Here is a 27,669-nt window from a genome sequence, read left to right on the forward strand (position 1 = left end):
ATCCGTATGCAGGGAAAGAAACACAGAAGTCAGTCAAAGAGAAGAGGGGCCGTCCCCGCAAAGCACAATGTTGTTTACAATGATGAAAGTAGAAAACAGGCAACCAACAGCCAGACAGTTAAACTATCTTGGAACTGCAGTTCCCCATGATTCAATCACACCAGAAAGCAATCATGATCGAATGAGCGGATCGACAAACATGCAATGGTTGAACAGAAGACTGGTGTTACTTGAGTGGGTAGATTGAAAGAAAGAATGAAAGAAGAGGGCAGTGAAATCGCTTTACAATGGAAGGAGGGGAGGGGAGGGGGAATTTGTTTGATTTGGCTAATGATAAGGAAAGGCAAGGGAAAAAAAACAGCAATTGAGGGGTATTCGCAGAATAGCGTGGGATCAGAGGCAGGGAATTGGAGGGGAGGGGGACGTGATAGGCTCCACCAGACACAAGAAAACACCCACGAGGGAAAAGAGCAAGAGGGAAAGAAAAGAAATGGGGAAAGGGAGAGAAAGAGAAGCTAAAGTGAGGATCAATCGAGGATGAAAGGGCGGTGAGGGCACACATGATCATCAGCCTCATCGCCGATCACGGGCATGGGGCATTCGTTGGCCCAACCGGTTACACTACACCTCATCCTGCATAAATGCGTCCCGCTTCCCTGCCATTTTCCTAATCTGGGGAGAGAGGGGAAAGACTTGCAGCCATCACATACAGCGCAGAGAGGAGGGGCTGAGGTGAGACTATCTCCTTCGTTCATCTATGCGTCTCATACTATGAACAAACAAAACCCCCCGACCAAGACGAAACATGTCGAATCGATTATCGATTCCACATTCTTTACAAGACAGAGGGGAGAAAGTAAAAAGAAGGAAATTAATTTATGCTTATTCTATCCGAATCCAGTTGACTGTTTGCCCTAAAATTTGGTGATCTTCGCCTTAATCATACAACCAATCAACTCTTCTGTGTCTTCCGCTTCACTTTGTCCACCAACTTTTTCAGATCCTCTGATCCACCTTCAGTGGATTCGCTCTTCTTCTGCTTCTTCGTCTTCTTCTGATCGTTGCGGCTGACCTCTTCCTCGTCCGCACGGTCGTCCCGGTTCCTACGTCGCTTACGTCCTTCTTCCAGCAATTGCTTCATACCAGATGTCGCCTTGAAGCGAGGATTGGTAGGATCAATAGCAAACTCGTGGCTCTCGAACAAACGAGCGAAACGCGGGTCGCTGACATCCATTTGGAAGTCGTCCACCACTTGTGCCGCCTGCTTGCCTTTTCCTTTGCCCTTGCCCTTTTTACGGGCTTGTTTCTCTGCCTTTTCGATCTCATTCATGTCGAAGTGCTTGATATTCTTGTTTTCATCATCCATCATCAACAGCTCGAGCTCGGCTCGCTTAGCGGCGGCTGCAGCTTCCTCTGCAGCACGCTCCTCCCGCTTCTTCCGTTTCTCCTCTTTGCGGCGAGCTGCAGCGGATTCCTTACCAGAGGGGTCGTCAAAGAATGGATCGTTGAAGCCCAGATCTTCCTCCTGGGGCTTCTCTTCCGGTTCAGGTGCATCATCCTGTTCATCGGCCTCAGTGTCACCCTTCTTGGACGCCTTCAACTTCTCCTTTCTCCGCTTCTTCCTCTCACGCTCCTTGCGAATGTACTTCTCAATCGTAGTCTCATCTTTCTCGGGCTCATTCTCAAAAATGCTGTCTTTGTTGGAGCCGCCGGCCAGACCCGAGGTAAACGTGACTTCCATTTCGCCAACAGGGCCGTCGGACTTAGAGGAAGGTGCTGGCTCCGTACCCAGCCCTAAGAGAGCGCGCATACGCTGTCTCTCATCTTCTTTCTTAGAGATTTTCTTAGAACTTCCGCCGTCATCCTTTGTAGTATCCACAACTTCCACTCCGCCGTCCTCGTCCTCGTCCTCAGAGGAGCTATCGCTGGCGAGGTAAGCCTTCAAGTCATTCTCATCAATTTCTTTTCGGCTACCTCGGAACGCCCGTGCTTGAGCTTCCTTTCGTGATTTATCTTCCATGTCCCAGGTCAACTTAACTTTGCTATGCTGCAGCGCATCGGTCACAAATTCATTAGGCTGATAACCATCTGGAATCCGTTTGCATTCGTCACGAGGCTTATCATCGGAAAAGTCGGTGTCGTCGGGGACGAAACGAAGGTCAAAGAAGTTTGCGCTCGACAGATACTCAGCACCATCGACCAAATCGTAGACGTGCTTCGCCACATCCTTGCTCGAGAAAGTCAAGATAGCATAGTAGTAGCGTAGTCGCTCCAATTGATACTTTCGTAGTTCCGTAGAGTTGAACTCTTCGCCCTTGTCTTCCTTCAGCATTGACTTTTTAATCTCCTCCTCTTCCTCATCTGAGTCAACATCTGAGTCATCGTCTTCGAAACCTTCAAACTCATCATCGTCTTTCGCAGCAAATATCTCTCTAGGAGGGCCCTCCGTCTCCTCTCTTTCCATGCGCTCTTTTCCAAATTCACTCGGATAGACAGAAACCTTCAGTACCCGTCCACCAGCAGGAACAAAACTAGAGAATACGGCCATCAAATCCTCTGCCCGTATATTATCCCAGTCCAGATTCACCACCGCAATCCGTTCTGTTACATCACCTGTGGGGACGCCGCTCTGTTGTTTATCCGGAAACTCAAGCTCCTCGCCCGCGCCAAATTCATCATCCTCATCCTCCTCTTCGTCGGAGCTCTCCTCTTCTGAGGACGAAGACGAAAAGCCTCCATCACGCGCGGGATCGTAAGTGCCACTAGCCTTATCCGCCTTCTTAAGTTCTTTGAGGACCTCATCGTCGTCAGCCACGCTCATGTGTTCCTCGTCTTCCTCGTCTTGCTCGTCTTCCTCGTCTTGCTCGTCTTCCTCGTCCCCCTCAAGTCGGTAGAATCTCTCCAGCTGCTTCTTCGTATCATCGCGGGCGAGCTTCCGTCCGTATCGGTCGACTGCAGCATTCCGAGAAAAGTCTTTGTCGTGCAGCATGTGCGCGAAACGCTTGTCGAGTTTCACATGTGTCTGCCGTTTGCTAGGTAGACGGTAACGAGGATCTGTTTGAATATTGGCGAAACGAGGATCGGCTATTATACCCAGGCAGAATTGTTAGTTATGGTCGTTTTAGCGTAGAAGAGACGAGGGCGCATACTGATGACAGAGTCGGCTTGCCTTTTGGCGCCGCCGCTCTTTTTGCTTTTCTTTTGGTCTGGCATTGTGATGGGACGTTATAAGAAAAGAACAAATGAGATATTAAACAGGGGAATTAAAAACACAGTCAAAGGCTGTTTGGTTGTAGCCTTGACTTTTTCTTGTGTTGATAAAAAGTGATAAGGATAATTTTCTTTTGCGGCGGCGGAACCAAAGATTCTTCGGCGGTCTTGGATGTGGCCCGTGCACTCGCACATAGTACTAGTACTGGCTGTAGTATGGCAGATCTGAACTCAAAACAATCACGTTCGCCCGAAGCTCAGTTATGGTGGCAGAAGGATATGGTTATAGTGGTATTCATTCATTTGACGTTATATATATTCTGTCATGACTCTCTAGAGCGATGGTTCCCAGCTTGCACAGTTTGATTATAGATACAGCCACACATGTGCCCAACCGTATCTACATCCAGATCACCTCAACAGCCAAAATATCTCCTCTCCATCCATCTAGGCTCTTGCTCCTCTTCAATCCGTCCTACGATGACTCTAACCTTCGGGTATACTGTCGAGAGACGCTTTAACCCAATCTTTCCTGCGGCACATGTCACAAAGACAATCTTATGCTCCTCCACGCCATGGTCAACCAACACCCGAACAGCCATCAAGGCAGCTCCTCCGGTGGACATCTGGGGGTCAAGTAGCATAACTGTGGTATGCTTCTGTATGTTTTCCGGTAATTTCAAATAGTGTAACTCTGGTACTTCATTCTGCGCATTGGTCTGAATGAGCACGCGACCAGTAATGCAGTCGGGGATAGTGCGCTTCAGGGCGGTCTCAAGGCAAGAGCCTCCTCGCAAAATTGCAACAGCAGATATTATACCTTCCGGATTCAAGCCCTGGTAGGTAGTCTTCTGTGGTGTTTCTACTCCGGCTGGAACATACGAGGTACAGTCCAAGGCCCTGTTATGCGTCAGTCATCCGTATCGATTCTGTCATGCCATAATGGAAGGAACCAAGGGAACACAAAGTTTAAGGGTGATTTTGGGGTAGGGTGGGGTGGGGGGGGGGGGGGTTCTGTGTCGCGTGCGCAATTGACTCACTTCTCTATGAGCAAGGAAGCGAGTCGATCAAAGTAGAAAACGAAGTCGACTTGCTCCGTTTTTGGGTCTTGAAGGATTGTGTTCATGCCAACAAACTGAGATGTCGAAGGCATTACCATGACGTTAGGCGACAGCTGCAGTTCCGATGCAATTTTGCGTAGTTGGTCTAGCTCCGCTCTGTGTTTCTCGGACTTCTCATCGAGTTTCCGTTGAATGTGTTTCACAACCATGTCTAAAAGATTAGTATCGACGTTGGTAAACACATAGAAATTGCCTACCAATAGCTGTGATATTCTGAATGCCACGGGGGATGATAAGGTCTGAAGGTTGAGGTCAGAAAGAATTTCTCGAGGGGTAGGTGTATTCGACTTACCCGATATAGACCGTTGTGGTTCAACGAATCTCGTATATGACGGCTTAACAAAAGTAAACCACTGCTTGATGATGCCTTCAATATCTCTTCCTCGCTCTTTAACGTCTCGCATGACTAACTCCTCTTGCGTTAGAGAAGTACCGTTTTGAATGTCATGAAAATTACCCACTTCTGCGTCCCAAGCAGATATCCATATCCGCCTCAACAAATATCTAATAGGATAAAAGTGAGCATTCAGAAACGCCGTTGACAAAGTACAAAGGCATACCTTGACATCCAAAAGATCCAGCACCCTCGGGTCATGTAAGGCAAGGATACCCTCCAGAATTATCACATGGGGGGAGTAAAGCGTAGTTGTTTGTGGTTGGCGCTGATGGTCGGCAAATGAGTAAACGGGGATATCTGCCTTCTTTCTTTTATGGCATGTTCGTTAGCCTTGGGCCGCATTTCCCTAGCTTGATGTGACAGTTTATGACAAGTGGGCTACTGTACCCTTGCTTTAGATCCTTCAAGGTCTGCACAAGGGCATCAAAATCGTAGGCATCTGGGCAGTCGAAGTCAAATTCGTTATTGTGCGCTTTGGCGTGTTGCTCTGGTGTCAAGCTCTTGTAGAATGAGTCCTATACAAGTAGCGTTAGAGACACAAGCTCACTTGATATTGTATTAAACTCTAATGTTGAACAGAAGAAGTGTATTGTTACCATTACGAGAATCACAACCCACGGCAGGTTGAGTGACTTCACGATTTCCATTGCCACAGAAGTCTTGCCGGAGCCCGAGCTACCAGCGATACCGATGATACTCAAGTCCTCCCATGGTGGAGAGTACCGCTGCTCCGTGCCCGACGAGAATACGGGTGAGATCGACTCCATGATTAGGACCTCACCGAAGATTTAGGTTGCCGACACGGAGTAGTGTAATACTTTCAGATCATACACATAAAATACTGAGAGTACGAAGCAAGCACCCAGCGTCGTTTTGGCGCTTGGGGACTGATAAGAGGAATAATCAGTTGTCGGTCACTCGCAGCAATACCCTAAAAGGCTAAACGTCCTAGTCGGTTGGGTCTTAACCCCATTAAGCTTAGGGTGGTCCGTGACCTTCGCTTGCGGCTAACACTAGTCTCTTAGCTAGCTATCAACGTGACCTAAAACCCGCCGCTTTCCTCCTCTTTTTTCTCCTCTTCTTTCTTCACTCCTCTTTCTTCCCAACATACTCATGGCTCCCGTCTGCGAAGCTCCCCATCTTCACAGGCGGCCAATCCAGCAACACTACAGCAATTGAGTGTTGCCATATCCCAGTACTTCTAAAACCATGGCTTCTGCTAATTACGTATGCCTCCCGACGTGTTGTGCGTGCGTGGTCGCTTGGTTTTAACGGAAGCAGATGTCTCCCACTTCCTCGACAACAACGCCAACATGGCACCAGTTTGAGCGGAAGGTCGATGAGGTCAAGCCATCCAAGACGTGAGTCTCCCGTTCTTTTTTCCCGCCCTTTTCCGGCCCCGTCGGTCCAAATGATGCACCTTGAATCAAGTTGGGAATCTCTCTGAAATCACTTGAGGAGAACATATTTAACTTGTCTTTCTGAAATGGTCGCCTTTGCTACATGCCTTTGGTCTATCGACTTGATCACAGATTTGACTAACATCTCGTCTGTAGTGACATTAACTATCTTGTTATGGACTACCTCATCACCAATGGATATCCAGCTGCTGCGAAGAAGTTCGCTTTAGAGGCCAACATCCAACCCAGGGCAGATGTAGAGGCTATTCAAGAAAGAGTAGAAATTCGCACTGCCATTCACTCGGGGGATATCAAAGCTGCCATCGAAAAGATCAATGAGCTCAATCCACAGGTAAGAATTTTCTCGCTCCACTGTCTCTACCCCCATCGCCCTTTGCTATGATTAGACCAAGTTTCATGCACCACTCGTAAAACCTCTTTTGAGGTTTGACGAAAAACAAACATCTTCAGTCCTCAGTATGAGCAGCAAAACATTATTGTTATTGTCATTGTCACCACTCACATTTCGAGAATATGTGCTGACTCGACTGGTATAGATTTTGGATGAAAATCCTCCCCTGCATTTTGCACTGCTACGCTTGCAACTTGTGGAGTTGATTCGCTCGTGCACATCTGAACCAGATGGGGATATCACTCCTGCCCTTGAGTTCGCGACATCGCAACTCGCACCCCGGGCACCCACCAACCCTCAGTTCTTGGAAGATCTTGAGAGGACGCTGGCGCTCCTCATCTTCCCCACTGAGAACCTTACACCTGCTCTAGCTCCTCTTCTACATCCTGACTTGCGTAAAGATATAGCCACTAGCGTGAACGAAGCCATCCTGCATAATCAGGGCGCTCGTAAAGAAGCCCGATTGCGCAACCTTGTCAAGTTACGTGCCTGGGCGGAACAAAAGGCCCGTGAGGCTAAGAAGGATGTCCCAGAGAAACTAGACTTGGGCCTCAACGATAATAACACCAAGGGTCATAACGGCGCCACTAACGATACCCTGATGGCCAATAACGGAGACGTTGATCCAATGGTCTCCTAATAGATTTGGCCAGCGGGCTCGGCTAATCCTGTAGTGCGATATCACGATCCATTTTTATGACTGTTACCTCCGGCGTTGTCAGCGATGGCAAGGTACTTGGCGCAGATACACATTGGCCAAGACAATTACCTCTATACTTTTGTAGCAACCTCACCTTAATACCAAGACTTTATAATTAGACCTCAGTCTCACATACTTTGCAGTATCAGTTCGATCTTTCCTCTTGCATCCAACAACCTAGTCATGTAGTATGGAAGGAATGTGCGGCAATGATGATACAATTTGTTTGTCGATGTTAGCCAAAGACCGATTAGCTCGGTGTACTCTTTACATGCAATGCACATCATTATGGCATTATAAGTTTCCAAGCCAGAGGCAAGCACTCAATAGCATTGGAGCATGGTGACGATATAATCGTCGAAGGAGGTTAAACTATCTCGGGGCGAATAATTGCCCTTGTCCTCATTTTTCTTTTTATTTTCTTTTTGTTTTTCCTTCTTCCCTCACATATTATCTCGTCGAAACGTTGTACTTCTAAGGAGGGATATATATATCTCCTACCGTGGTATGCGGGACGGCGTGAGAAACAGATACCGAGGCTATATATCTTTCTGAACTGGGATAAGATGAACTCCACGGAGTACACTTACTTATATCACAATACGAGAAGAACGTTTATGCTAGAATAGGTCCACAGATATTCCTGAAGAGATAAATACAACAATATAATATCCTCGAAGTACAGAACAAACAAAGCATACAAAGAGGATCCAGCCAATACCAGTGACCATCACAAAATGGTATCTATTGGAAATGCAAACAGATCACGAAACAGGTATATCCCAAGCGTATTTTAAGAAACAAAAAAGAAGAAAAGCCACCGGATAGTTTATAGCAGATACCGCCGCTAGGGCGGTTTACTGTAGATAAAAATCAGAAACTCATGAGGTCTGGGACAAATAAGCTCATTAGTATCGGAATGTATCATAGGTCAAACATTCAGGAAATGGAAATGGACATGGAAACTAACCTCTTCCAAACAAGGCTCTCTTCGCCCAGTCCATAGCAAGCATACAACGGGTACGCAGGCTGACACTCTCGGCAAAGTACACACTACGCCACAAATACATGGCGAGAACACCACCGCTGAAGTTCATTCCTCCAAAATCGAAGACGGCGGCGTTACTGATGTAGGCTAGACTACCAAGGTGCTTGTATTTGAACGCCTTGTAGACGGCTTCATCGAGGTCCCCGTGATCGATTTCGTTGGCCCTCATGCCGGGAAGCGCGGCGGCAATCTTGGTAAGTTTGCGACCCAGATACTCGCCTTGCTGGTTGGCACGCTGGGCAGTGGCAGGCAGGGATGTGAGTTTATTGTCAATTTGGTGAAGAAGTTCAGAGAGTTCGCCGAATTCGAGAGTGCCAGAATGATCCTTATCGTACTGTTCAAAGAGCCTATCCAGCCGGCGAAGATGGTTGGATGCTTGAGGGAAACGCTTCTTCACCCGGGTGGCGACATCTTTCCATTCGCGGAACGTGAGATGCAGCTTCTCTGGGTCCTTGCCTTTCTCCCAGGCGATTGTACGCAAGAAGGATACGATGTGGTCGGCCACATTGTTCTGAACTGTGGAGCAGTCTCCAATAGCATACACATCACCCAGTGGGGCCCCGATGAGACGGAGGTGTGAGTCGGTTTCCAAAGCGTGCTTGTTGTTCTGTGCATCAAGCTTGGCCGAGAGCTTCCGGCAAATTTCGGCTGGGGCTAGGGGAACGATGAGCCTTTAAATGAAGCATACAATAAGGGGCTGGATACACTTACCGACACCCGTTGACCACAAGCAGAAGCCCATAGGGATCTCCTTCAGTACAGGCTTGCCATTCTCCATTTGAGTAAACACAACTTTATCATCGCGAACTTCTTTCACTCGGGAATTGGTCAAGACATCAACATGATCACGAGCGAAACGAGCCTACATTAGTTAATAAGGTTTGACATGGTCATGAGTATGGGAACATAATCGACTCACCTCAGCATACTTAGAAAGGGCTTCATCGTAAGTGTTCAGGATGTGAGTACGACTTTGGATGATGTGGACAGAGATCTCATTTCTCAAGATCTTGGGGAAGGAGTAGAGCAGGTCCTCATTGAGCAAATCAAACAGCTCGGCTGCAAATTCAACACCAGTTGGACCACCGCCACAAACAACGAAAGAAAGTAGACGTTTGCGTTCCTCGTCACTGGTCGTCGGTAGACAGGCCAATTCCATGTTATCCAACACCTGATTCTTGATCTGGCGAGCGTCGTCGATAGTTTTTAGGAAGTGGCAATTCTCAAGCCCTTTGACACCATGTGGATTCGTTGTACAGCCTGAATTACAGAGATGTTAGTGAACAAGTTGTTTGGTGGGAAAGGGCCACCGGAACTCCAGACATACCAACACCAATCACAAGTTTGTCATACGGAACATAGAAGTTTTGCCTGTCCCCATTGGCATCGACCTGGGACACCTCAACTAGCTTCTCAGAGAATTCAACGTCTACCGCCTCGCCTTTCAAGAAGTGACCATTGACTCGCTGAACGATCCGTCGAACTGGTTCAACGAGCGACCTTAATCCAAGGGTGCCGACAGTTGCCGAGGGCAACATAGGAGTGAACAGGAAATAGTTGGTAGGCGAAACGACCGTCACATGGTAGTCACCAGGATTCAGTTGTTTGAGAAGAGCGATACTGCCCCAACCTGTGCCTAGGATCACCAGTCTCGGCTTGTCCTTCTGTTCCGTCATGGCCTCCGAGTCATAATCTCCAACAAGCACATCTGCAACAGGCAAGTTCTTAGGGCCACCATGTCGGGGATTCAGAGCCAATTCCGAGACCGGAATATCTTCAGCACTTGATTGTTCACGGTACGTGGTCGCATCGTAGATAAAGAATGCTACCACTGCAGCACCGCTCATGACAATAAAGAATCCACAATAGGCAAAAGTCTTGAGGAAGGCATTCCGGAAAGAGGACTTTTGTGGAGATTCAGTTGATTCCGGTACTGTTGATTGGTGTCGGATCGAGTGGTGACTGTTGAAAAACGCACGCGACGCTAGGCATTGCGGTACCGAATTTTGACCAAAGGGAAGAGCTCGAGATGTAGGAAGCCTAGTTGATCCTAAGGGTTTTGAGGAATATAGACGACTCGACAAAAGCCCAATTCTCCTCAGCGCCGTTTGGTCCGGTCGACTCCGGAGCAACACCGCGCTCATGGCGTGCAGGGTGACGGTTGATGGCTACAGATTGCTCAGCACAGCGGGAACAGTAAATGTGAGATGGTCAGGTTAAGCGATTGAGATGTAAGACAAATAGCGAGTGAACTAGAAATCAGCCAACAACAGAGAGGGAGAAAGGGAGAAATCTGGGGGAGGCCCAAGGGGAAGATAAAGACGGAAGACGGAATGGAATAGTTTTGGGTGTTGTCGTTCACCGAAGCTACGTCATGCTTCGGACTAAGCCTTTTTATATAGGTCCTTGGCCCCGCTCGGATCCTTTGCCGGCTTGGTCTTTCGATCTGCTAACTCATTAAAGGACTGTTTACCTAACACAATGACCTCAAATTACGCGACAATTTGCGAACTACCTCTCAGAGACATAAATCATGTATCATTCGGGAGAAGAATATACTAGAAAAAAAATATTACATGCAAGTCTTGCAGACAGCAACTAGTACCGCACAGGACCGCGATTTAGGTAGTACATTATAGTGGTAACAACGCATAATGATAACCTTTGACCTTATATGACGTGCGCCGCCAACGTATGGATAACCACCCCAATAACATGGTAGAAGACATAGTAGAAGAGATCAGAAGGGAAAAATGGAATATAAAGACGTTCAGTCACGCCTTTCCGAAGAGTAAGAAATATCATGTCACTGGGAATTAGAAAAACAAACCGTGTATTCCCCAACGCCAGCCCAATCCCATATGCGAGGTCTATGCAATAAACAACCAAAGTATAAATGTTGACTACGCCGGGTAGCCAACAACAGCACGCGATTCCTTCAGTTCCAATCAGACTCAGCATCAGACTCTGTGCTGGCTCTTTTCTTGCCTGATCCAGGCTTTCTGCCCCGGGGCCTTTTTGGGGGATTCTGCCCTGACATGGAGCTCTTTCGTTTCATAGGACGTGGCCCACTAGGATTTCCAAGAGCTGCTGGATCGTCCATATCAGTAACACCATCGTCACCCTCCGCATCCATGTCATCGTCGACTTTGAATTCATCATCAATGGCAAGCAATGTGGCAAACTCTCGACACTTGCTAACCATGTTCTCCTCACTATCCAAGGACATCATGTTACGATTGATAGCGTCCCAGCATTTATCGCCAGTCACACCGTGCACCTTTGTGGCCGACTTGTTCAGTTCTTTAGATGCAGCTTTAGCCTCCTTGTTCCGAACGTGGGCGGTCACGCCGTAGACGCGGCGGAGGTACGTGCGAGCCTCCCAGAGTATCGAAAGCGCCGCCGCTGCTGTAGCCAACTGCCGCAGGGCTTGTTGGTTGATCTGCTGCAGGGGTACCAGATGGGATGGAGGGTCTGCGGTGGGCATAGCGACTCCCTCCCCTTGCGGCAGTTCCAGCTTAGAGGTAGAAAAGAGTTCCGTTTCAATGGCATGGGCTACAGCCGTCCCAGTAGAAGCCACAATTCGCTCCATACAGCCAATAGTCGGTACAAGCTCAGAAAGTTGGGCATACTCAAAGAAGGCGAGATTATGAGCCACAAAGCGGGCTAGCAAAAGATGCTCTGGTGGATTTCCAGTGGTATCAAGCTTCTTGAGCTCGAAATTAACTTTTGCGCAGAGGTTTGAAAGAAATTTCTTCTGATACCGGCTGTTACTGATTTTGATTATCTCAAACAGTGGTGCCAACTTGGCAACATAGGGACGGCTCAGCGCACCGGTCGAATCTCCGACGACGTCGCGTTGGTAATAGAAGGCCTCCTGAACGGCTCGCATGTATTCTCTTTCAAACATAGATTCATACTGCTGATGGAGCATCTTATGTGTCTCAAACGCAACTTTAGCGATGGAGGGAACAGTGGAAGTCTCCAGTGACACTAATACGCCTGCGCACTCTTTTGGATGGACAAGCCCCTGGCGGTTAATACTAGCAATCAATTCGATAGCGGTTAGAGCATAAGAATCTTGTCTTGATTGCGCAACTCGAAGCATATTCTGAAGGAAATGCTGAGCAATCAATGCAGCTGCCCCATCATTATCGCTGGCCTTCAGCGAGCCGCCTAACCTCGTAGTACTTTCTTGGTCCAAAGCTTCGGTTGAGGGTAAAACAGATTTTTCAGCTTTACCTTCGTGCATTGCAAAGAAATCTGCAAATGCCCGCAAGACAATGTTCTGAAGGCTCGGGTTATCCTCCTTGAAAACCATGGACAATACCCGTCTCGATTCATCTCGACTGAATTGAGCAGGCCAGGACTGGCAGATAGAGCCAAGGCTCTCTAGAGCCATTACTCTTAGCTCGAGTGGCTGTTTCGGAAGGGTAAATGGGATGATCGAATTGACCATTAAACCAGCTACTGATCCGCCGTTCCAAGACGGGAAAGCGTTTTTGAAATGTGGTTCATACTTTTCGAGATCACAATGTCGTCCGACACAACCCGCAATCCGGATATAACTTTTAGCTCGAGCTAGTACAGCCATGTTGGCATTGTCAGAAAGGTCAATGTTCTTGTAGTGTTGAATTGGCTTGAGAACAGAAATAGTAAGCTTTACGAGTCTGTCAGTATTCTGCAGAACCCCGTTGATAGTCCAAAGACAGGCCATCACTTCATTCAGTTCTGAGCGAGCAAGTTTGGCAACGCTCTTGAACAGGTCATTTTGTACTTCCTTCAAGAGAGTGTTATGAGAAGAGGAGAGGTATGGTAGTACGCATCGATAAATCACAACCACGGATCGGAAGAGGAAGAGATCTTCCGCAGTCGCGAGATGTCCAATATAAGGGTGAAGAGTCTCCAACTGGTCGGGGCGGAATAGCTTCGCGTTTGCCTTTGCGAACACAGTTATTGTCTGCAGGAGAGCTTGCTGGAATTCTTTGCCTGCATCGCTATCCTCCACCAACTTTTCAAACATAGTCGAGACCATTGCCTTGCATACTTTAAAGTTTGAAGACGAGGATTTAGAGCTGTCGGACAAAATTTTCCTGAGACACCCGCCGAGTGTTTCGAGCGCTGTCTCGCTGCGCTGCACCAAGCTAACAAATAGTGTCACTCGTTCCCCCAAGCCAACCTTTAATTTAGGACCATCTTGAGCCGAGTCAACAAGCTCATAGAAAGGGGCCAACCAGATCTCTTCGAAAGTTTGACGCGCCAAAGTGGAGACACTCTCTTCGAGATCTCCAGTTCGTTGAAGAAAACTGTCCAGAATCGCTAATTTCAGCTCAGTACGTGAGGTCTTGAGATAGATATCCTTAAGTAAACCAATGCACCGTTTCCTTACACCGGCGGTTGGATCAGCAGCACAAGTCAATATACTCCGACAGCCATCTTCTTCAAGTTTCGGTTTGAGGGAAATGCATTTCGCAATCAGAGAGAGCGCAGAGTCACGCACCATAGGAGATGCATCGGTGGCACATCGAAGAATAACGCGCATCACTGATGTGTCCCTATCGAGAAGGCTCGGGTCCTTCTCAAGCATGTAGATAACGCTTTTCAAACTGCGACTCCGAACCTTGGCTTGGTCACTGGCAATAGAATTGAGTAGAACTTTCAAAATCGTATCGAAAGCTTTACAAAAGCTTGAGTTCAGAACGGTCATTATGTATGAGAATCTTCCATGTGCAGCGGATACATTGTTAAAATGCCTATTAAACGTATTAGGGTCGAATCAGCGACAAGCAATTCACGCGTCACTTACTTGTGGGTTTCCAGCCACAGTGGGTCAGAAAACAATTTTGCAAAAATATCGACAAGGTTTTCAGTCATATCATCATAAGTGACATCTTCTCTCTCGTCTGCATTATAATAGACTGAACAGAAAGACTTTGCCCACTGTGCCAGATAGTAACCCCGAGCACTAGTGAGCTGCCAATCGTCCAGGTGACGAACTTGAAGAAAATATTCCAGAGTCATCCGGTAGGGGCCTTCTGCGACAACAAGATCTTGGGGATGGAGGGCCCGGCCAGAGTAATCTTCAAATAACTGTTTTAGATAGTCAGTCAGCTCACTGTCAGATTCTTCCATTGTGGGAAGTAAATGCTGGGCAGTCACAATAAGATCTGATATCGCAGATCCCATCCAACCGAGGAGCTCAAGTGCCATGCTCTTCGCAGTAGCAGGACTCTTATCTAAGTCGGCAATGCCAACCATATGAGAGGCCATTATGCGGAGAAGTAACTCTGCGGCAGGCCAGTCTGTTGATCCTAGAACGCCGATCAAATCCTCGGTAAACAAATCAAGGATGTTCCGATACGGCTGATCACCCGTTTTGGTGGATGTCATTGCTCGTTGAACAATAAACTTCACTATATACTGAGCACTGCGAACGGCATTATCGTAGAGGCGATTAACCTTCGTAGCTAACTGTTCCATGGTCAATTCGGACTCGTCATCATCTTCCCTCCTGCGTGCATCATCCAGCTGTTCTCCCTCTTCTTCTTCGTCACCTGAAGGTGGAAGTTTAGATTTCGTTCTTGATGAACGTGATATCGGTACATCTAGAGCAGTTGTTTGAACCAGTTGCATGACCAATGCCGTTAGAAGCTGGATATTTTTGCCATCAGCGAGCTTGAACTGTCTCGCACTTTGCCGGGTTGACGGCAGTTTTTCCAGTGAAACTAAAATCTCATCCAAGATAAATGGGCGCTGAGCGGGGTATTTGGAGAATACTTTGGCAAGGACATCCATAGCTCCGCGTCGAACGGACTCATATTTCTGGAATCCCACTGCAGAATCCTTCTCCGTGTGAGAATTTTCTACAAATATCAATTTGCAAGCAAAAAATTCAGCCGCTGTGACCGTCCCTTCAGACACGTCTATCCGTGCAAGGAAATCGGCGAAAAGCGCAAGAGCCTTTTTGCTTTGCTGAATCAATCCCCCGATAACACGCTTCTGGGCAGAGAAGAACTCAAAATGACGGGCCTCTTTCCCACCGGGTCGAGCTTCTACAGCAGGGATAACACAGTGGTCGAATGTTTGATTGAGAACGTTCGGAATGGCTTCAATCAGATCCTCAGGGCAAAGGTCCCGTTCCGTCTGAGAGCCCGACATGGTCAGTAATAGGGTACCTACTGCAAGAAGAGCATTGTGCATATCATCTATCTTCTTCAGCCATTCCTGGGCTTCGGAGTCGTTGGAAGGATCCTCTAATCTCAAATCAGGCGATTGTGCAGCAATGACGGGCTTTTCACAAAGCTTCTGGATCCTGTTCAAATAGTCCGATGGGATATCCTGAAGTCTATTGAACCCCACTACCTTCCGGATAGCCTTCTGAAGACGACTGTGGACATCCGAAGACAAAAGTGATCCGCTGATGTCAAGCGCCCGGGCGGCCGAAAATACCGCATTGGGGTGCTCAGCCGTTGTAGCAGACGCCATGCCTGGTTCTAGTTGATCCTCAGCTTCGAATATCTCATGAAGTAAGTCCTGAAGCTTCACTAGAGCAGCGTCTGCCTCCTCTTTCTGGTCCTTGAGTCGGATTGCCGCAAGGTTATCGTCCCCATCAATATTGAGCTTCCTCCGCTTTGAAATAACACGGCCATCAACATCGGGAGGTATCGTTTTAACTGGAATTACTACAGATAAGTTGCTCGACATATGATTATGTTGATTGTAGGATGCAGGTGTCGACTTGATTGCGGCATGGGCTTTCGAATTCCAGGAAATAGCCTTTTGAGAGCGCTTCTCATCCTCAGCTTGTGATGGTGTGGGATCTGTGACATGTCAGTCTATCAACGAAGTGGTTAGAATAGTCCAACCTTACAGCGAAATGCTATATCTGTCGATTCCAGCATCATCCTCGTGAATGAGCCCAGATTGCTGCGACTGGAAGTATGTTCGCTGGAAGTAGTGGGGAGGGAATGCTGATCATTACGGGAGGTTATAGGAATTTTGAATTTGCTGAGGGATTATGAGTTTTATGTCGTAATTGTGAGGTATGGGAGACGCTTACAACTCAGTTAACTGGTCACCATCCAGCAACTGTTGCAGATATTCTCGAGATGTCTCTAACAGGCTCGACTCATCGCGCCCAGAGGAAACTTCGCCATTGAGTTCGGTCAAAGTAGTACGGCCGGATTGAAGGATATGGTTGATAGAGGTAGTATTAGGGGGTCGGCCAACATCAGGACGCAGTATGCAATCTACAAAGAATCGTGTATCAGCTAGCGGTTACCATGCCCCATTAGGTTCCATATCAAATCACCTAGGCCAAATATCGGAGAACTGGACATGGGTGAGTACTGCAAAGCCTCTTCCACAGATAATGGCTTGTCCCGGCGTTGTGGTGGCCCACCAGGAGTGTGAGCCTGCGCTTGAGGGTGGCCATTGATGACGACCTGAACGGCCGGATGCCAGTTGCGGTCCATGATGAACTGGGGTTTTCGTTAAGGGAGGATTGGAGTTGAGGACCCAGGCGATTTGAAAAGAAGGAAATGACATGCTCCTACTGGAGACATGGCTTTCAAGCAAAAGACTCAAATTCCATCCCCGTCCGATATCTTGTCTTCTTGAGATACTTCACGATAAAAACAATGTAATAATTATTATCATGCCAGGCACGGGTCTCTTGCCGCTGCCGTTTCTGACCGCCCGGCACTAATCATGTATGTCCATTTCGAAGTGGCCCGTGCTCTGGGAATTCTTTCCGACAGCCAACCAGCCTAAGAAAAAAAAAGTAGTACTAACTAATTGCTCCAGATTACCTCTTCCAACTACAGGTTTATTTAAAGTCACCACTTGTCAAAATGTCTGCAATTGGGTCCTTGATCTTCTGCAATGACTGCGGAAATTTATTAGATGAGTCGTCTGGTGACCCTACGAAACTCATCGTCTGCAGCATCTGCGGAGCTCGTAATCGAGGTAAATTCATTTCACTCCCAGAAGTCTCTGCCTGGCTCATATTAATCTCACTTTCCTTTCAGACATTGTTCCTAAAACTATCGTTTCTGAATCCAAAGCGAGTGCTTTCCCTTCGACACTGAGGGCAAAACGATCTGCAGTCCAGAACTTGACAGCTGCAGATAAAAGGACAGAAGCTCTTACACAACATACTTGCGCGAGATGTGGCAGGAAAGAGATGTACTTCACAACCGTGCAATTGCGCAGTGCAGACGAAGGAAGCACGGTCTTTTACACTTGCGTTTGTGGTTACAAGTATGTGACTCTACGTCCATTTGCTGTTATGGTCATTCACGCATGATGCTAATATTCGATTTATAGGGAGACACAAAACAACTAAACATCGGAAAAGATTTCTATTTTGGGTTCGCGGCTGTACATCTATGAAGCGAGTATCAATTAAGCCACTATAATCTTTTTTAGTTTGCCGAAAATCTATCAAGCAGCAGATACAGCAGCCGGGGCTGCTGAATCCGGCACCAACGCATACTCCATCTCCCCGTTCTTCTCATACTCCGCCATATCTAGAGCCACGATAATGCTGTCTCTCACCACCTGCTCTGGGTCGTTGAGGAACTTCTTTAGGGTGTCCTCCACACCTTCAACATCACCCAAGCTACCAAGAGCCTCAGCAGCCTCGTGTCTTACCATGCCCATTTCTTTCTGGTCGCTGAGGGTTTCTGTGAGACTAGGAACAGAGGCCGGGTGGCAGAGCTGACCGAACACAAAGGCAACTTCATGGCGGAAGAGAGCAGACGGATCCTTGAGTCCTTTAGCCAATGCTTCAACAGCTTCGACAGCTGTAGGAAGATCGGGGGGCGAGGCAAGGTCGCGCAGAGCAAACATAGCGCGGTATCTTTGGAACAAAGGGAGCTTTGTGTCGAGCAATGTTTTTTCCAAGTCGGAAATAGAAGGCTGCTGGACGCCATTGGGAGTGGTGGGGCTGGGTCAATCGAGGTAAAATCACTGCATTGAAGAAAGAATACAATTAGAATAATTTCCCCAGAAGAAAAGTTTGCGGAGATAGGGGTATTGAAACGGTTGTAGTACCTAGGCTTCAGTTTCTCGCTCTTCCTCTCTTCCGAATTCTCCCAGAGAATTCTGTCGACGGCGATATCACATGTCTCTCTAATGACATCCTCTTCTTTTTCATCATCCCGCAAAGCTTTCAAGACATCCAGACTGGTGTCAAACCCCAGAGCACCAAGACCCTCTGCGGCTTCATGGCGACACATTGCATCTTGTTCAGTGTTCTTCACCACTTCCAGCAAGTACGAGACTGCATCTGGATTACGAGTCTGACCCAGGCAGTATGCGAGCTCATGCTTCAGCAAGGCCGATGACGATGTAAATCCCGCTGCGATGGCCTGGATCGCAGGCAGTGTCTTCTCGGTCGGCGGGTGCAAACAAGCAATGTATTTCAAGGAGAACAGGGCGCGGAATCGGCGAGCAAGCGGCTCAGACTCATTGACAAGAACTTTGCGAAGAGTCAGGATGGTCTCATCCACTCCCTCAGGATGATCAACTGCAGTAGATGCCATTATATATCTAGTCTGTGTATTTCCGAGATATTCCGAGGGTAGAAGAAAGTGTTGGATCACCGAGTGAGTATCTGTAAATTTTCGATCTTATCTTCACCAGATAATAAATTTTAGGTGGGGTGGCGGGGTTGTCCGGCCGCAACTAGACCTGAAAAAAAAAAAGCGAAAAGGTCAGGTACTTTAAGATCTTCTCTAACTCGAAACTTAGTACCGGAACTTGCAAGAGTTTCATTCTTTCCCGGAATTCTAGGCAAATGTTTTTTGCAGAGTTTGTAGGTGATCGATGTGGAGCTTGGGAATTTACCTATCTTTGTATGGTTTCTAAGGGGAGACTACAATATACATATTGCGTACCCTTTCTTTGACTAAATCATGATGGATTTGCAATATAGAGACAACTTGAGATAATTATGCTCACGAGGGACTCGAATTTTTTCCCCTTCTTTTTTTTTTTTCAATTCAGGAGTATGGCCAGAGTTCACATGTTTGGTATAGCGAAATGTCGTCTGTTATAATGCTTACGAGGAAGTGCAATTCGTACGTAAGTATGTCAGATAATCTTGTAAGACATTTGCATTGGGTGAATCCATATAGAAAAGTCTATCTTATGAGACAGTTATATGCACACACACACACACACTACGTCATCCGCAGATCTGATGGAACAGAAGAACATTTTCCCTTTAAGGAAACCCCCCAAAATAAAGAGGTGCTGGTGAATGCTCGCTTTCTCTTGACGCTAACGAGCTTCCCTGCTATGTTTATAGGTAAAGCGAACGGCGTTCCTCAATCGAGCTAATACAAAACGCCAGTAGCCATGAAATTCTTGGGAAGACCTGGCTAGATAGCTTTCTCGATCATTGGGAGTAGCACCAACCGAAATCGACCCAGGAAGAACTACAAGTACGTGCTCCCCTGCCCAGTGAACCGTGCTGCCCTGGATCGTGGGGAACTAAGCCTTCGATATATGGGCATTGGAAACATATTAAAGAGTTATAGAAAACCTGAGAAACAATTGCGAAAGAGTAAAAAGTCTGGAGTTATGTACAAGATACACTTGATGTAATCGATTATTTGGTCCTGATGTGCTTGATCTTCTTCGGTTCGTGAACGAAGTTGTTCGCATAAGCCTTAGGAACAAATCTGCGCTCATTTGGCTCCTGAACAAAATACTCATAGCCTTGCTTCTGAGCGAACATAATGGCATCTTCCTTGGACTTGAATTTCAGATTAGTACCCTGCATATTATCAGCAGACGATTGCCAACCCATCAGAGGGTTCTCCCAGCGGTGGCCCTTCTGCAACACGTCCCAATCCATCCTCCAGTGGTGCTGATGCCAGGTACCAGATTGTGTGGCGGGCTTCGAGGGGCGGTAGATCCTAAATGACATAATTAGCGTTTGAAATGGATGTTCGAAGTTTGCATCTATACCTGACAGTACGAGCCTGGAGGTCGGTAGGAGCACCAGAAAGAACAGCAGCAGGGACGGTGTCACCGGGCTCGCTTCCATCCATGACACGCTTGGGCACTGGGGAGAATTTCCTACGTCTCTGTCAGCCAAATCGCTCCTGGCGTTATGTAGAGTCCCTTACGAGGTGCCGTGATCAATTGTGGCCTCGTAATCCGGTTGGTGGCGAGCCATTGCCTCAGCAGGGCTCTCCTGGCGGATTAACGAGCTGTCCTTGGGAGGCACCGCCGGGGCATCAGCAGGGCTGGTTCTCACGGAAGGGTCGCCTTGGCCGGTGTTGGTGGACAGGAAACGGGCATTGATAGGCGCAGTAAGCCTGCCAGCTCGGAAGCAGGCGAGATTTCCTGCTCTGAAAAGTGACATTATGGCAATTGTGTCCCTCGTTGGCTGGACAGAACAAGAGGCTGAGGAAGTGCAATCGCCAGGTGAGGTATGCGGCAAGTTGCCGGTCGTTAAAGACGATTCCAAATCCGGTTAGCGCAACATGAGGCTCCCTGCGTTAGGAACCGCTCATCCGACAACCCGCTTTCTGTTGGCACTTCCTTCTCTCTGCCATTAGCCATCATCTCAGTCCACTTGCTTGTATCAAGGTAAGAGAGATGTCCATGAGATGGATACCGTCTATCTAAATCTTTATTCGCGTGAATTTCAAAGCTTTCTAACCCGACTTAGTCACACAAGATGAGCTACATCACTCGCCGAGGTCTTTCGACCCTGATCCCTCCCAAGGTAAGAAGAACCCACGAAGAGAACAGAACCGATGGAGATCTTCTGAACAATCGATACTGACTCGTCTGTAGATCGCCTCTCCTAACGTGAGATCCCCTTCCCCTACCGTCATGCTCCCCGACAGCCACTGAAGTCGCTCCGCTCGGAACAACTTCTTTTTTCAATGCGGCTCGGGACACCGTAGCATATGGTTTCTCCCTCTCATTACTGTATTACACTGACACTTGGAAAGGCGATTGGTGCTGCCAAGGATGCTGCCCGTATGGACCGCGTTGTGAACTTCTATGCCCGCCTTCCCCGTGGCTCGGCCCCTGAAGTTAAGCCTACCGGTCTTATTGGCCGCTACCAGGCTCGTTACTTCGGCAAGAACCCCTCTGCTGCTCGTAAGTAGACACTCACGTTCCTAAAAGTATACATAGCATGCGCTGATAATCATATAGCCCTCGCTCACGCCATCGGTGGTATTCTCCTCCTCGGCTACAGCATGGAGTACTACTTCCACCTCCGTATGTTTCCCTTTCAATGCCATAATATGGACGTCGAGAATCTAACACACTTCTAGGTCACCACAAGAACCACCCCCACTAAATTTTCTCGCTATGACTTGAGGGGCGCGGAAGATTCGTGTATATACCGCTGACCTAGAATGAAGGCAATGTAGAACACATTCAAGCTTATTATGTTTCACAGATTCCTAGTTAGTAGTGACTCATCATTGTCTCCAGATCATTTAAAGTGTGTCATACATCGGATGACTAAAATAACAATGAATCATATCTTGCGCTACTTCATGGAACGATCTTTAGTCATGCTATAAAATGGTGTTAGTGACAAAAGTATAATAAACTAAAATTGAAAGGAAGAAACGAAATCTAGCCCCAAAAGAAGAAGACCAAAAATATAAAAATAAATTATCACGTATCCACTATTTCAATAGTTCTCAATATCACTACCTGTAATAAGAAAACAACGGCATACTAACGAAGTGAATGTGAGTGAACATCGGCCGCAACAGGTCCAGCCACAAAGGTTTGCTTTACGGAGTACTTCACTTGTCCCACGCTAACCGAAAACAGCCACCCTTAGTCTCAACCTGAACCGCCCATCCGTCCATGACTGCTGCCATCACCCGATCACATCAACCTGAGAAGCACCACTTTACTGTTGAACTTCCCTTTGGGGACTAACTGGGCTGCTTGCTCTCACTCTTCCACTAGAATTTCCCGCCCTCCCGACCTTGTTTCGCCGAGCTTCATCTCTTGTTCTCTACCTAGGACATTCTCCGCTGTCCACCTGGTCGCTTGGAGCTTTTCACGGCTCAGGCAGTTGAGCGAATAGTTCGACCGTGGCGATTCTCGATACCTGACAATAGGTACTTCTTAGACCGTTCCTTCAAGTTTAGCCATGAGTTCAACCTTATAGTCGCCACTTGTTTCAGTGTTTACAGTTTCAGAACACTTGTCTAACAGATGTCGCAACCTGTTGGCCTCACAGACTCGAGAATTGTTATGGCAGAGAAGAGCAGCCACGATGTGGTAAATCAAACCCTGTCGGGCGGCGAGCCTTCGCCTTCCGACGTTCCTGCGAGCACCAACGACAAGAAACCTGCCGGAGGGGACGTGGGGGAGATCAAATATACCGCAACAACTACGCAGCTCGAAACAATCACGAACGCCGAACAAGGCACGCATGATACGAGTTTATCTGAGACATACAGTGAAAAGAATGCTACTGGGAGGGATACGGAACAATCGACGACCGTGAGTCTTGGTTACCTGGGCATTATAATGTCCCCCTGCTGAATCAGAAATAGGATATTTCAAGGCAAGGGCCTGGGCCAGTGGCGACAAGGGCGCTTGAATTAAATGGAGTAGCATCAGGTTCTGATTTTGGAGAGGATACGGCTTCCCAAGGTGGCTCAGAATCCGACGCCAGTCGAACGGAGAGCAGACTTAACTCACGTGCAAGTTCAACAAAGAGGCCGACATCATTCAAGCCAGTCTCCTTCGCAAAGTTTTCAGTGCCCAAAGCTCCAGGAACGCCTTCGACAGCTAAGATTGCCGAGAAAGGTATTTGTCCGTACAAGGTGTCACGCCAAATAGAAGTCTAACCGATCTTAGCTCCGTTGTCTTCAACCACCCCGCTGGGTGTACCGTTGCAAAGCTCACGACCACGCTTGGTCGCGAAAACTACTAGCAGTCTCCGCGATTCATTATCGAAAACAGGGACGAGTGCGGCGAGGCCAGCTGGAAGTGGGCCCGACCCAAATCAAGTCTGGAATAAGAATCGACGTAAGGCAGTAATGATTGACTCTTAAAGTCTCCGCTAATTTTGAATTGTGTCTAGCGATCCAGCAGACTCCGCCGAAACACTTGACGGACGAAGAGCTTAAGCAGCAGTATGGAATCCACATGACGTCGCGTATTCAAGAAGATGGCGGTGGAACAGAGGCAAAGTGGGCCGATATTGATGATGATGAAGATGACTGGGCACCGGAAACAATTGAATGGACTGACGGAACGAAGACAAATCTGTCCCAAGTGGAACACACTGCGGCAACAAAGCAAGAGAGCAAACCGTCGATGGAACCCAAAAATGACTTTCCGCCTCCACGCCCCGAGCAAGTTCCCGCTATTAAAGAGGCTACCAAATTTGTCCCCAAGCCTACGACTTCGGTTGGACCGAACCCTACTGTTCTTAGGCTGGGAGCAAATGCGGAAAGGCAGGCAAAGAGCGCAAGCATTTCTTCTAAAGGCACTAACGAGAAGTCGCCGTCACTCTCTACAAGTCCGGCGCCACCCCCAGCGAAGTCACCATGGGCTCCTCTTCCACCAGTTGAGAAAATGTCTCCTGTTATACCTCCTGTGCAAGTTCAACCTCAGGTACATACTTCGTCCAGAGAACCACTTCCAATCGACCGTTATAGCGGTGTTACTCATCCGAAGGAGATAGCTGCGGACGATTTCAATCGGTCATGGAAGGACTCGCAGTCTGGTACCCGTGAGCTATACAACTCCCGGTCAGGCCGTTATGAGCCAGTATCTGAAACTAGGAAAGGATCCTGGCGCACTGAACAGAGCTTCCGCACCCCATCCGTGTTGCAGCGGCCAGTGCCGGGTGAACAGGCAGGACCTGCGGAGCCTTCACCCGCGTTTCAGACACATAGGTCAAGTGGACAGGATGGTATTCACTGGACACGTCGGCGCACGTCATCTAACGTCAGTGGAGGAAGTGGCAGCTTTGCACGTCGGATGTCGATTGGTCGAACTGACGCAACCCAACGGTCATTTGAAATCAGAAGAGGGTCGCAGGCCAACGGTATGGTTGAGCCCCCGTTGCCAGGCTTGGTACCTCAACAGGAGACGCCTTTGCGAGAACCTTCTCCTGCTCGACGTGGCCCCGGTCATTCCTGGACTCAACGCGGTGCAGCCGGTGTACAAGAGGGTGCACCTGATGGCACGAGTCAGCCATATGTTCCTCATGCTGTTAACCAAACTGCGACCCCGCAAGCGCCCCAGGAAGATCCAGTTGTCATGCAAGAACGGATTATGAAAGAAAAGAGAATGGAGGCTCGGCAGCGAAGAATAGAGCAAGAAGAAAAGGAGGAAGCTGCCAAACGAGAAAGGATCCGGCAAAAGCTCGAAGCTCTTGGTCCACCTCCCGAAAAGCCCAAGGCACAGCGCAAGGACACTCTGGAAGGTAGTAAGCCTGACACGAGTCCCTCACCTGGTGTTACTCACACATCGTTGTCCCCTCCCAAACCCCCGGTTCCGGAACATCGGGAGAGCCAAAGCAATATGGAATGATGAAGGTTCATCATCCCGACACTGTGAGAAAATTAGTGGAAAGAGCTGCCGAAAAGTCCTCACCGACGGCCAATGCCCGGCGCGCCCCTTCACCTCCCCGGGAACCTAAACCGGATACTACCACGACGAATGGACTCCAACAGCCTGGTGACTCTCAAACACAAACGCCTGAAAAACTGTCAGAGAACAAGCTCGATGAGCAATCAACCCAGTGGAGGGGTGGCCTCAATGCTTCTAGTTCGTACCCACCGTGGGCTCCCAATGCCAAATTAGTCGGGACCTCTCCTTCCATAGCGAACCCTTGGAAACCTCTTAGCAGTGACAAGACTTTGGGTAATGGCATATTTGAACAGAGTCTTCCAGGGTTTCCTCCAGGGAGAGATGTTCCTCTGCGTAACCCTCTTGTTTTGGATCAGCCCCCTGTCGCCCCAGGATCACAGTCGTTCTCTACACCTTCGCGCTCGCCTCAAGAAAGTACACCAATATCCCCCATAGCGTCCCCTAAAGCTAGACACGCACCATACGAGTCTTTAAATCCCATCGCCCGTCCTGGTCCTATCGGACCTCCTAGTTCGCAACATCAATGGCAACATGACAACCGTGTCGCAGGGACCGTTGCCTGGAACAATTTCCATACAGTTGCTGCCAAGCGCGAAGCAGAAGAAAATGATAAACTTCGCAATGAGATGAACGCTACGCGCGAGGGACCATCTTCTCTACAAGTAACTTTCAACGAGACTTGGCGGCAGGTACGGACTGGAGACCAAGCCGGGCAAAGACAGGTCGTTGGTATATCTAGAACAGCAGATGCCAACGCAGCGATTCCACCCAACCCTCTCCCAGGGTTGGATCATCCTGTTGGTCCTCTTCCATTTACAGAGGCCAATTCACGCCCTCTCGGCAGCGTTCCAGTTCGAAGTTCACGGTTCTTCCCACAGGCATCCGAGCAGTACAAGAAGCCACCTTTTGCGGAAGGCGATTTTATTCGCAGCCCCTCACCACCACCACCAGAAGAAATGTCAACCCATCCGGTGTTCACAGGCAATACCAGCAAACCTTTGGTACACCTTCCTGCACCAAGGCCCATTGTCAAACTTCCTCCAAAACTCATCGCTCCACCACAACCTCCTCCTACCTTCGCATCTATGGCTGCTGCGCCGCCCCGCCCTCCTGTCTCTACTGCTACTTCATGGCAGGAGAAAATTAACACCCTATTTGGCAAGAAGACAGTGCCTGAGAGGAAGACTGCCTTGGCCGTGACGTCTGCATCCAAAGAACCCCTGGACGTATTGCATATCGCCGCAGTTTCAGTCTCACTTCCCCAACATGGCGAGCAACCAATAGGAGACGGCGAGATAACTGCTAAGCAGGTTGAAGAAACTGAAGAAATTTTTGAGGACCGTGAAGTAGGGTCTCTACCTGTTGTTCGAGTACCTACCAGAGCTCCCCCTGCAGCTTGGCAGGCGGCGCCACCACCTTCGCAGTCGAGACTACGAGCTAAGCATCTGAAGCTAATGCAGGTTCATAGCGTTGAACCTTATTCATTTGGTTTTCATGATAAAGATGGCACAGGAAATTTACGGGTTTCAATCCGTTTCCCAGGTACAATTATTGCGAAAACGGTGGCCCTCCCGAGGAAGGCAGGAAGCCAGAACCCCCGGCCGCGTGGAACTTCGAGCTATAAGCCTCGAAAGAACACAAAACCTCGCGAAGGGTCTGTAGCTTCGACTTCCAAGAAATCATCTTCCCAACAAAACAATGAAACAGGCTCCCCGCGGCACCAGTCGCGCAATGCTTCCTGGGGCCCACGTACATATAGCGGGTCTCGTTGAGTGCAGTGGGAAAGTATCCTTGCGGAATAATCTCCCGTTCTTTGAGTTACGTTTCAACCTTGAATTGGCTTTTGCCAGGTTTCCGATATTCGTTGAGCGTCTTTTTTCGGTATTGATGAGCTACGCCTGTAGGGAATTGATGGGTCTGGTTTTGCCTTGAATTTCTAGTGCTCTTCTTAATGTCCTTATCTTTTCTAACCGTACATTTTTTTCCTCCTTCTACCTTATCAACACTGGCCCCGAGTAATGTCGCCATATTGAGTGGGACGGGAATTCCTTTCCTTCCGCATACAACTCACCAGTCCTGTGACTTATCCTACTGTCCGTACGAGAGATATTCAGATGTTTGAGTCTGTCTTACTTTCTTCTCATTCTACTTCCTCTTAGCCATCTTTCTTTACTCCTCGCGTCCCATGACTAGGCTCTGTGCTGTTTGACATGTACTGACTCCCGTTTTGCTCCCCCACTTGTCTTCGATATCCTGTTTCGGGCTCTACTATACCTACCTATACATCTCATGCAGGAGACTTTGGCACTTGAAGCAAAGCCTGTGTATTCCTTGCTCTCGTGGTTAGAAGCCAAAGACAGGCTAGGGACAGACGTACGAAGCTCTGTCTTGAGACTCGGCATGCGTGTATCTAGCATCGTGCCAGGCCGTTAAATTCTCGTTGAAATCTCCAGGTATATTTTTTGTCCGGCATTGTAGACGGTGTAAGGTACACTCTCTTGTTCATCGACTCTTTTCTCGTTGCTAGATATAGAAAGAGGTATTCGAGCGAACTCCGCATATGGTTGATCGCTTAGGTATATTATAATATCATCTAGTCCCCGACGTTGTTAAATAACCTCCAATCCAAACAAGCCATTTCCCCTAAAACAGAACCCCTCCCAAAAAAAGGGGGAAAAAACAGTGACCAATCCTGCGCTAATGATATCATACAAATGCCCGACACCAAGAGATGTGAATTATGTACAAGTTTAAGGCCAAAAAAGAAGGA

General features: G+C 48.2%; 10 protein-coding genes across 10 annotated transcripts; 4 read left to right on the forward strand and 6 right to left on the reverse strand.

Annotated features, from left to right (window-relative positions):
* Positions 1-952: 952 nt before the first annotated feature.
* On the reverse strand, positions 953-3,213 carry ANOM_003318 (pre-rRNA-processing protein ESF1; the record flags this gene model as incomplete). Its single annotated transcript, XM_015548575.1, has 2 exons — positions 953-3,084; positions 3,150-3,213. 2 exons carry the CDS (start codon positions 3,211-3,213, stop codon positions 953-955), a joined length of 2,196 nt encoding a protein of 731 aa, XP_015409299.1.
* Positions 3,214-3,626: 413 nt separating this feature from the next.
* ANOM_003319 (uridine kinase family protein) lies at positions 3,627-5,495 on the reverse strand (the record flags this gene model as incomplete). Its single annotated transcript, XM_015548576.1, has 8 exons — positions 3,627-4,110; positions 4,251-4,482; positions 4,529-4,570; positions 4,624-4,737; positions 4,793-4,835; positions 4,892-5,036; positions 5,116-5,243; positions 5,325-5,495. 8 exons carry the CDS (start codon positions 5,493-5,495, stop codon positions 3,627-3,629), a joined length of 1,359 nt encoding a protein of 452 aa, XP_015409288.1.
* Positions 5,496-5,872: 377 nt separating this feature from the next.
* ANOM_003320 (uncharacterized protein) lies at positions 5,873-7,364 on the forward strand (the record flags this gene model as incomplete). Its single annotated transcript, XM_015548577.1, has 4 exons — positions 5,873-5,955; positions 6,010-6,089; positions 6,285-6,480; positions 6,686-7,364. Coding segments are annotated over 4 exons (816 nt in total), but the record flags the coding sequence as incomplete, so codon positions are not given.
* Positions 7,365-8,052: 688 nt separating this feature from the next.
* Positions 8,053-10,432, reverse strand: ANOM_003321 (putative NADH-ubiquinone oxidoreductase 64 kDa subunit; the record flags this gene model as incomplete). The annotated part of the gene is made up of 5 exons (XM_015548578.1): positions 8,053-8,130; positions 8,211-8,942; positions 9,000-9,150; positions 9,208-9,548; positions 9,616-10,432. The coding sequence occupies 5 exons, from the start codon at positions 10,430-10,432 to the stop codon at positions 8,114-8,116; spliced, it is 2,058 nt and encodes a 685-aa protein (XP_015409318.1). The 3' UTR covers positions 8,053-8,113.
* A 794-nt stretch (positions 10,433-11,226) lies between these two features.
* ANOM_003322 (putative sister chromatid cohesion protein Mis4) lies at positions 11,227-16,762 on the reverse strand (the record flags this gene model as incomplete). The annotated part of the gene is made up of 5 exons (XM_015548579.1): positions 11,227-14,041; positions 14,095-16,108; positions 16,159-16,295; positions 16,348-16,537; positions 16,600-16,762. 5 exons carry the CDS (start codon positions 16,760-16,762, stop codon positions 11,227-11,229), a joined length of 5,319 nt encoding a protein of 1,772 aa, XP_015409317.1.
* Positions 16,763-17,140: 378 nt separating this feature from the next.
* On the forward strand, positions 17,141-17,634 carry ANOM_003323 (DNA-directed RNA polymerase I core subunit RPA12; the record flags this gene model as incomplete). The annotated part of the gene is made up of 3 exons (XM_015548580.1): positions 17,141-17,255; positions 17,318-17,549; positions 17,616-17,634. 3 exons carry the CDS (start codon positions 17,141-17,143, stop codon positions 17,632-17,634), a joined length of 366 nt encoding a protein of 121 aa, XP_015409316.1.
* A 98-nt stretch (positions 17,635-17,732) lies between these two features.
* On the reverse strand, positions 17,733-18,835 carry ANOM_003324 (deoxyhypusine monooxygenase; the record flags this gene model as incomplete). Its single annotated transcript, XM_015548581.1, has 2 exons — positions 17,733-18,237; positions 18,345-18,835. 2 exons carry the CDS (start codon positions 18,833-18,835, stop codon positions 17,733-17,735), a joined length of 996 nt encoding a protein of 331 aa, XP_015409315.1.
* Positions 18,836-19,833: 998 nt separating this feature from the next.
* Positions 19,834-20,723, reverse strand: ANOM_003325 (ETC complex I subunit). The gene is made up of 3 exons (XM_015548582.1): positions 20,429-20,723; positions 20,268-20,378; positions 19,834-20,215 (listed from the first exon to the last, which is right to left on the reverse strand). Exons 1-3 carry the CDS (start codon positions 20,665-20,667, stop codon positions 19,906-19,908), a joined length of 660 nt encoding a protein of 219 aa, XP_015409314.1. The 5' UTR covers positions 20,668-20,723; the 3' UTR covers positions 19,834-19,905.
* A 123-nt stretch (positions 20,724-20,846) lies between these two features.
* On the forward strand, positions 20,847-21,706 carry ANOM_003326 (F1F0 ATP synthase subunit f). The gene is made up of 6 exons (XM_015548583.1): positions 20,847-20,894; positions 20,977-21,033; positions 21,105-21,119; positions 21,266-21,416; positions 21,474-21,539; positions 21,596-21,706. Exons 2-6 carry the CDS (start codon positions 20,986-20,988, stop codon positions 21,619-21,621), a joined length of 306 nt encoding a protein of 101 aa, XP_015409313.1. The 5' UTR covers positions 20,847-20,894; positions 20,977-20,985; the 3' UTR covers positions 21,622-21,706.
* Positions 21,707-22,502: 796 nt separating this feature from the next.
* On the forward strand, positions 22,503-26,671 carry ANOM_003327 (uncharacterized protein; the record flags this gene model as incomplete). The annotated part of the gene is made up of 5 exons (XM_015548584.1): positions 22,503-22,793; positions 22,847-23,102; positions 23,154-23,324; positions 23,380-24,735; positions 24,876-26,671. 5 exons carry the CDS (start codon positions 22,503-22,505, stop codon positions 26,669-26,671), a joined length of 3,870 nt encoding a protein of 1,289 aa, XP_015409312.1.
* Between the last annotated feature and the right edge of the window lie 998 nt (positions 26,672-27,669).

This window comes from Aspergillus nomiae (genome assembly GCF_001204775.2).
Source record: "Aspergillus nomiae NRRL 13137 chromosome Unknown contig00054, whole genome shotgun sequence".
Taxonomy (NCBI): Eukaryota; Fungi; Ascomycota; class Eurotiomycetes; order Eurotiales; family Aspergillaceae; genus Aspergillus; species Aspergillus nomiae.

Excerpts from the sequence above, each read along its gene's own strand:
- ANOM_003325 (XM_015548582.1), bottom strand. The coding sequence starts at position 20,667 with ATGTCACTTTTCAGAGCAGGAAATCTCGCCTGCTTCCGAGCTGGCAGG. Across the intron at positions 20,379-20,428 it reads ACAATTGATCACGGCACCTC|GAAATTCTCCCCAGTGCCCA; the intron begins GTAAGGGACTCT and ends ACAGAGACGTAG. Across the intron at positions 20,216-20,267 it reads CTCCAGGCTCGTACTGTCAG|GATCTACCGCCCCTCGAAGC; the intron begins GTATAGATGCAA and ends TATGTCATTTAG.
- ANOM_003326 (XM_015548583.1), top strand. The coding sequence starts at position 20,986 with ATGAGCTACATCACTCGCCGAGGTCTTTCGACCCTGATCCCTCCCAAG. Across the intron at positions 21,417-21,473 it reads CAAGAACCCCTCTGCTGCTC|CCCTCGCTCACGCCATCGGT; the intron begins GTAAGTAGACAC and ends ATAATCATATAG. Across the intron at positions 21,540-21,595 it reads GGAGTACTACTTCCACCTCC|GTCACCACAAGAACCACCCC; the intron begins GTATGTTTCCCT and ends ACACACTTCTAG.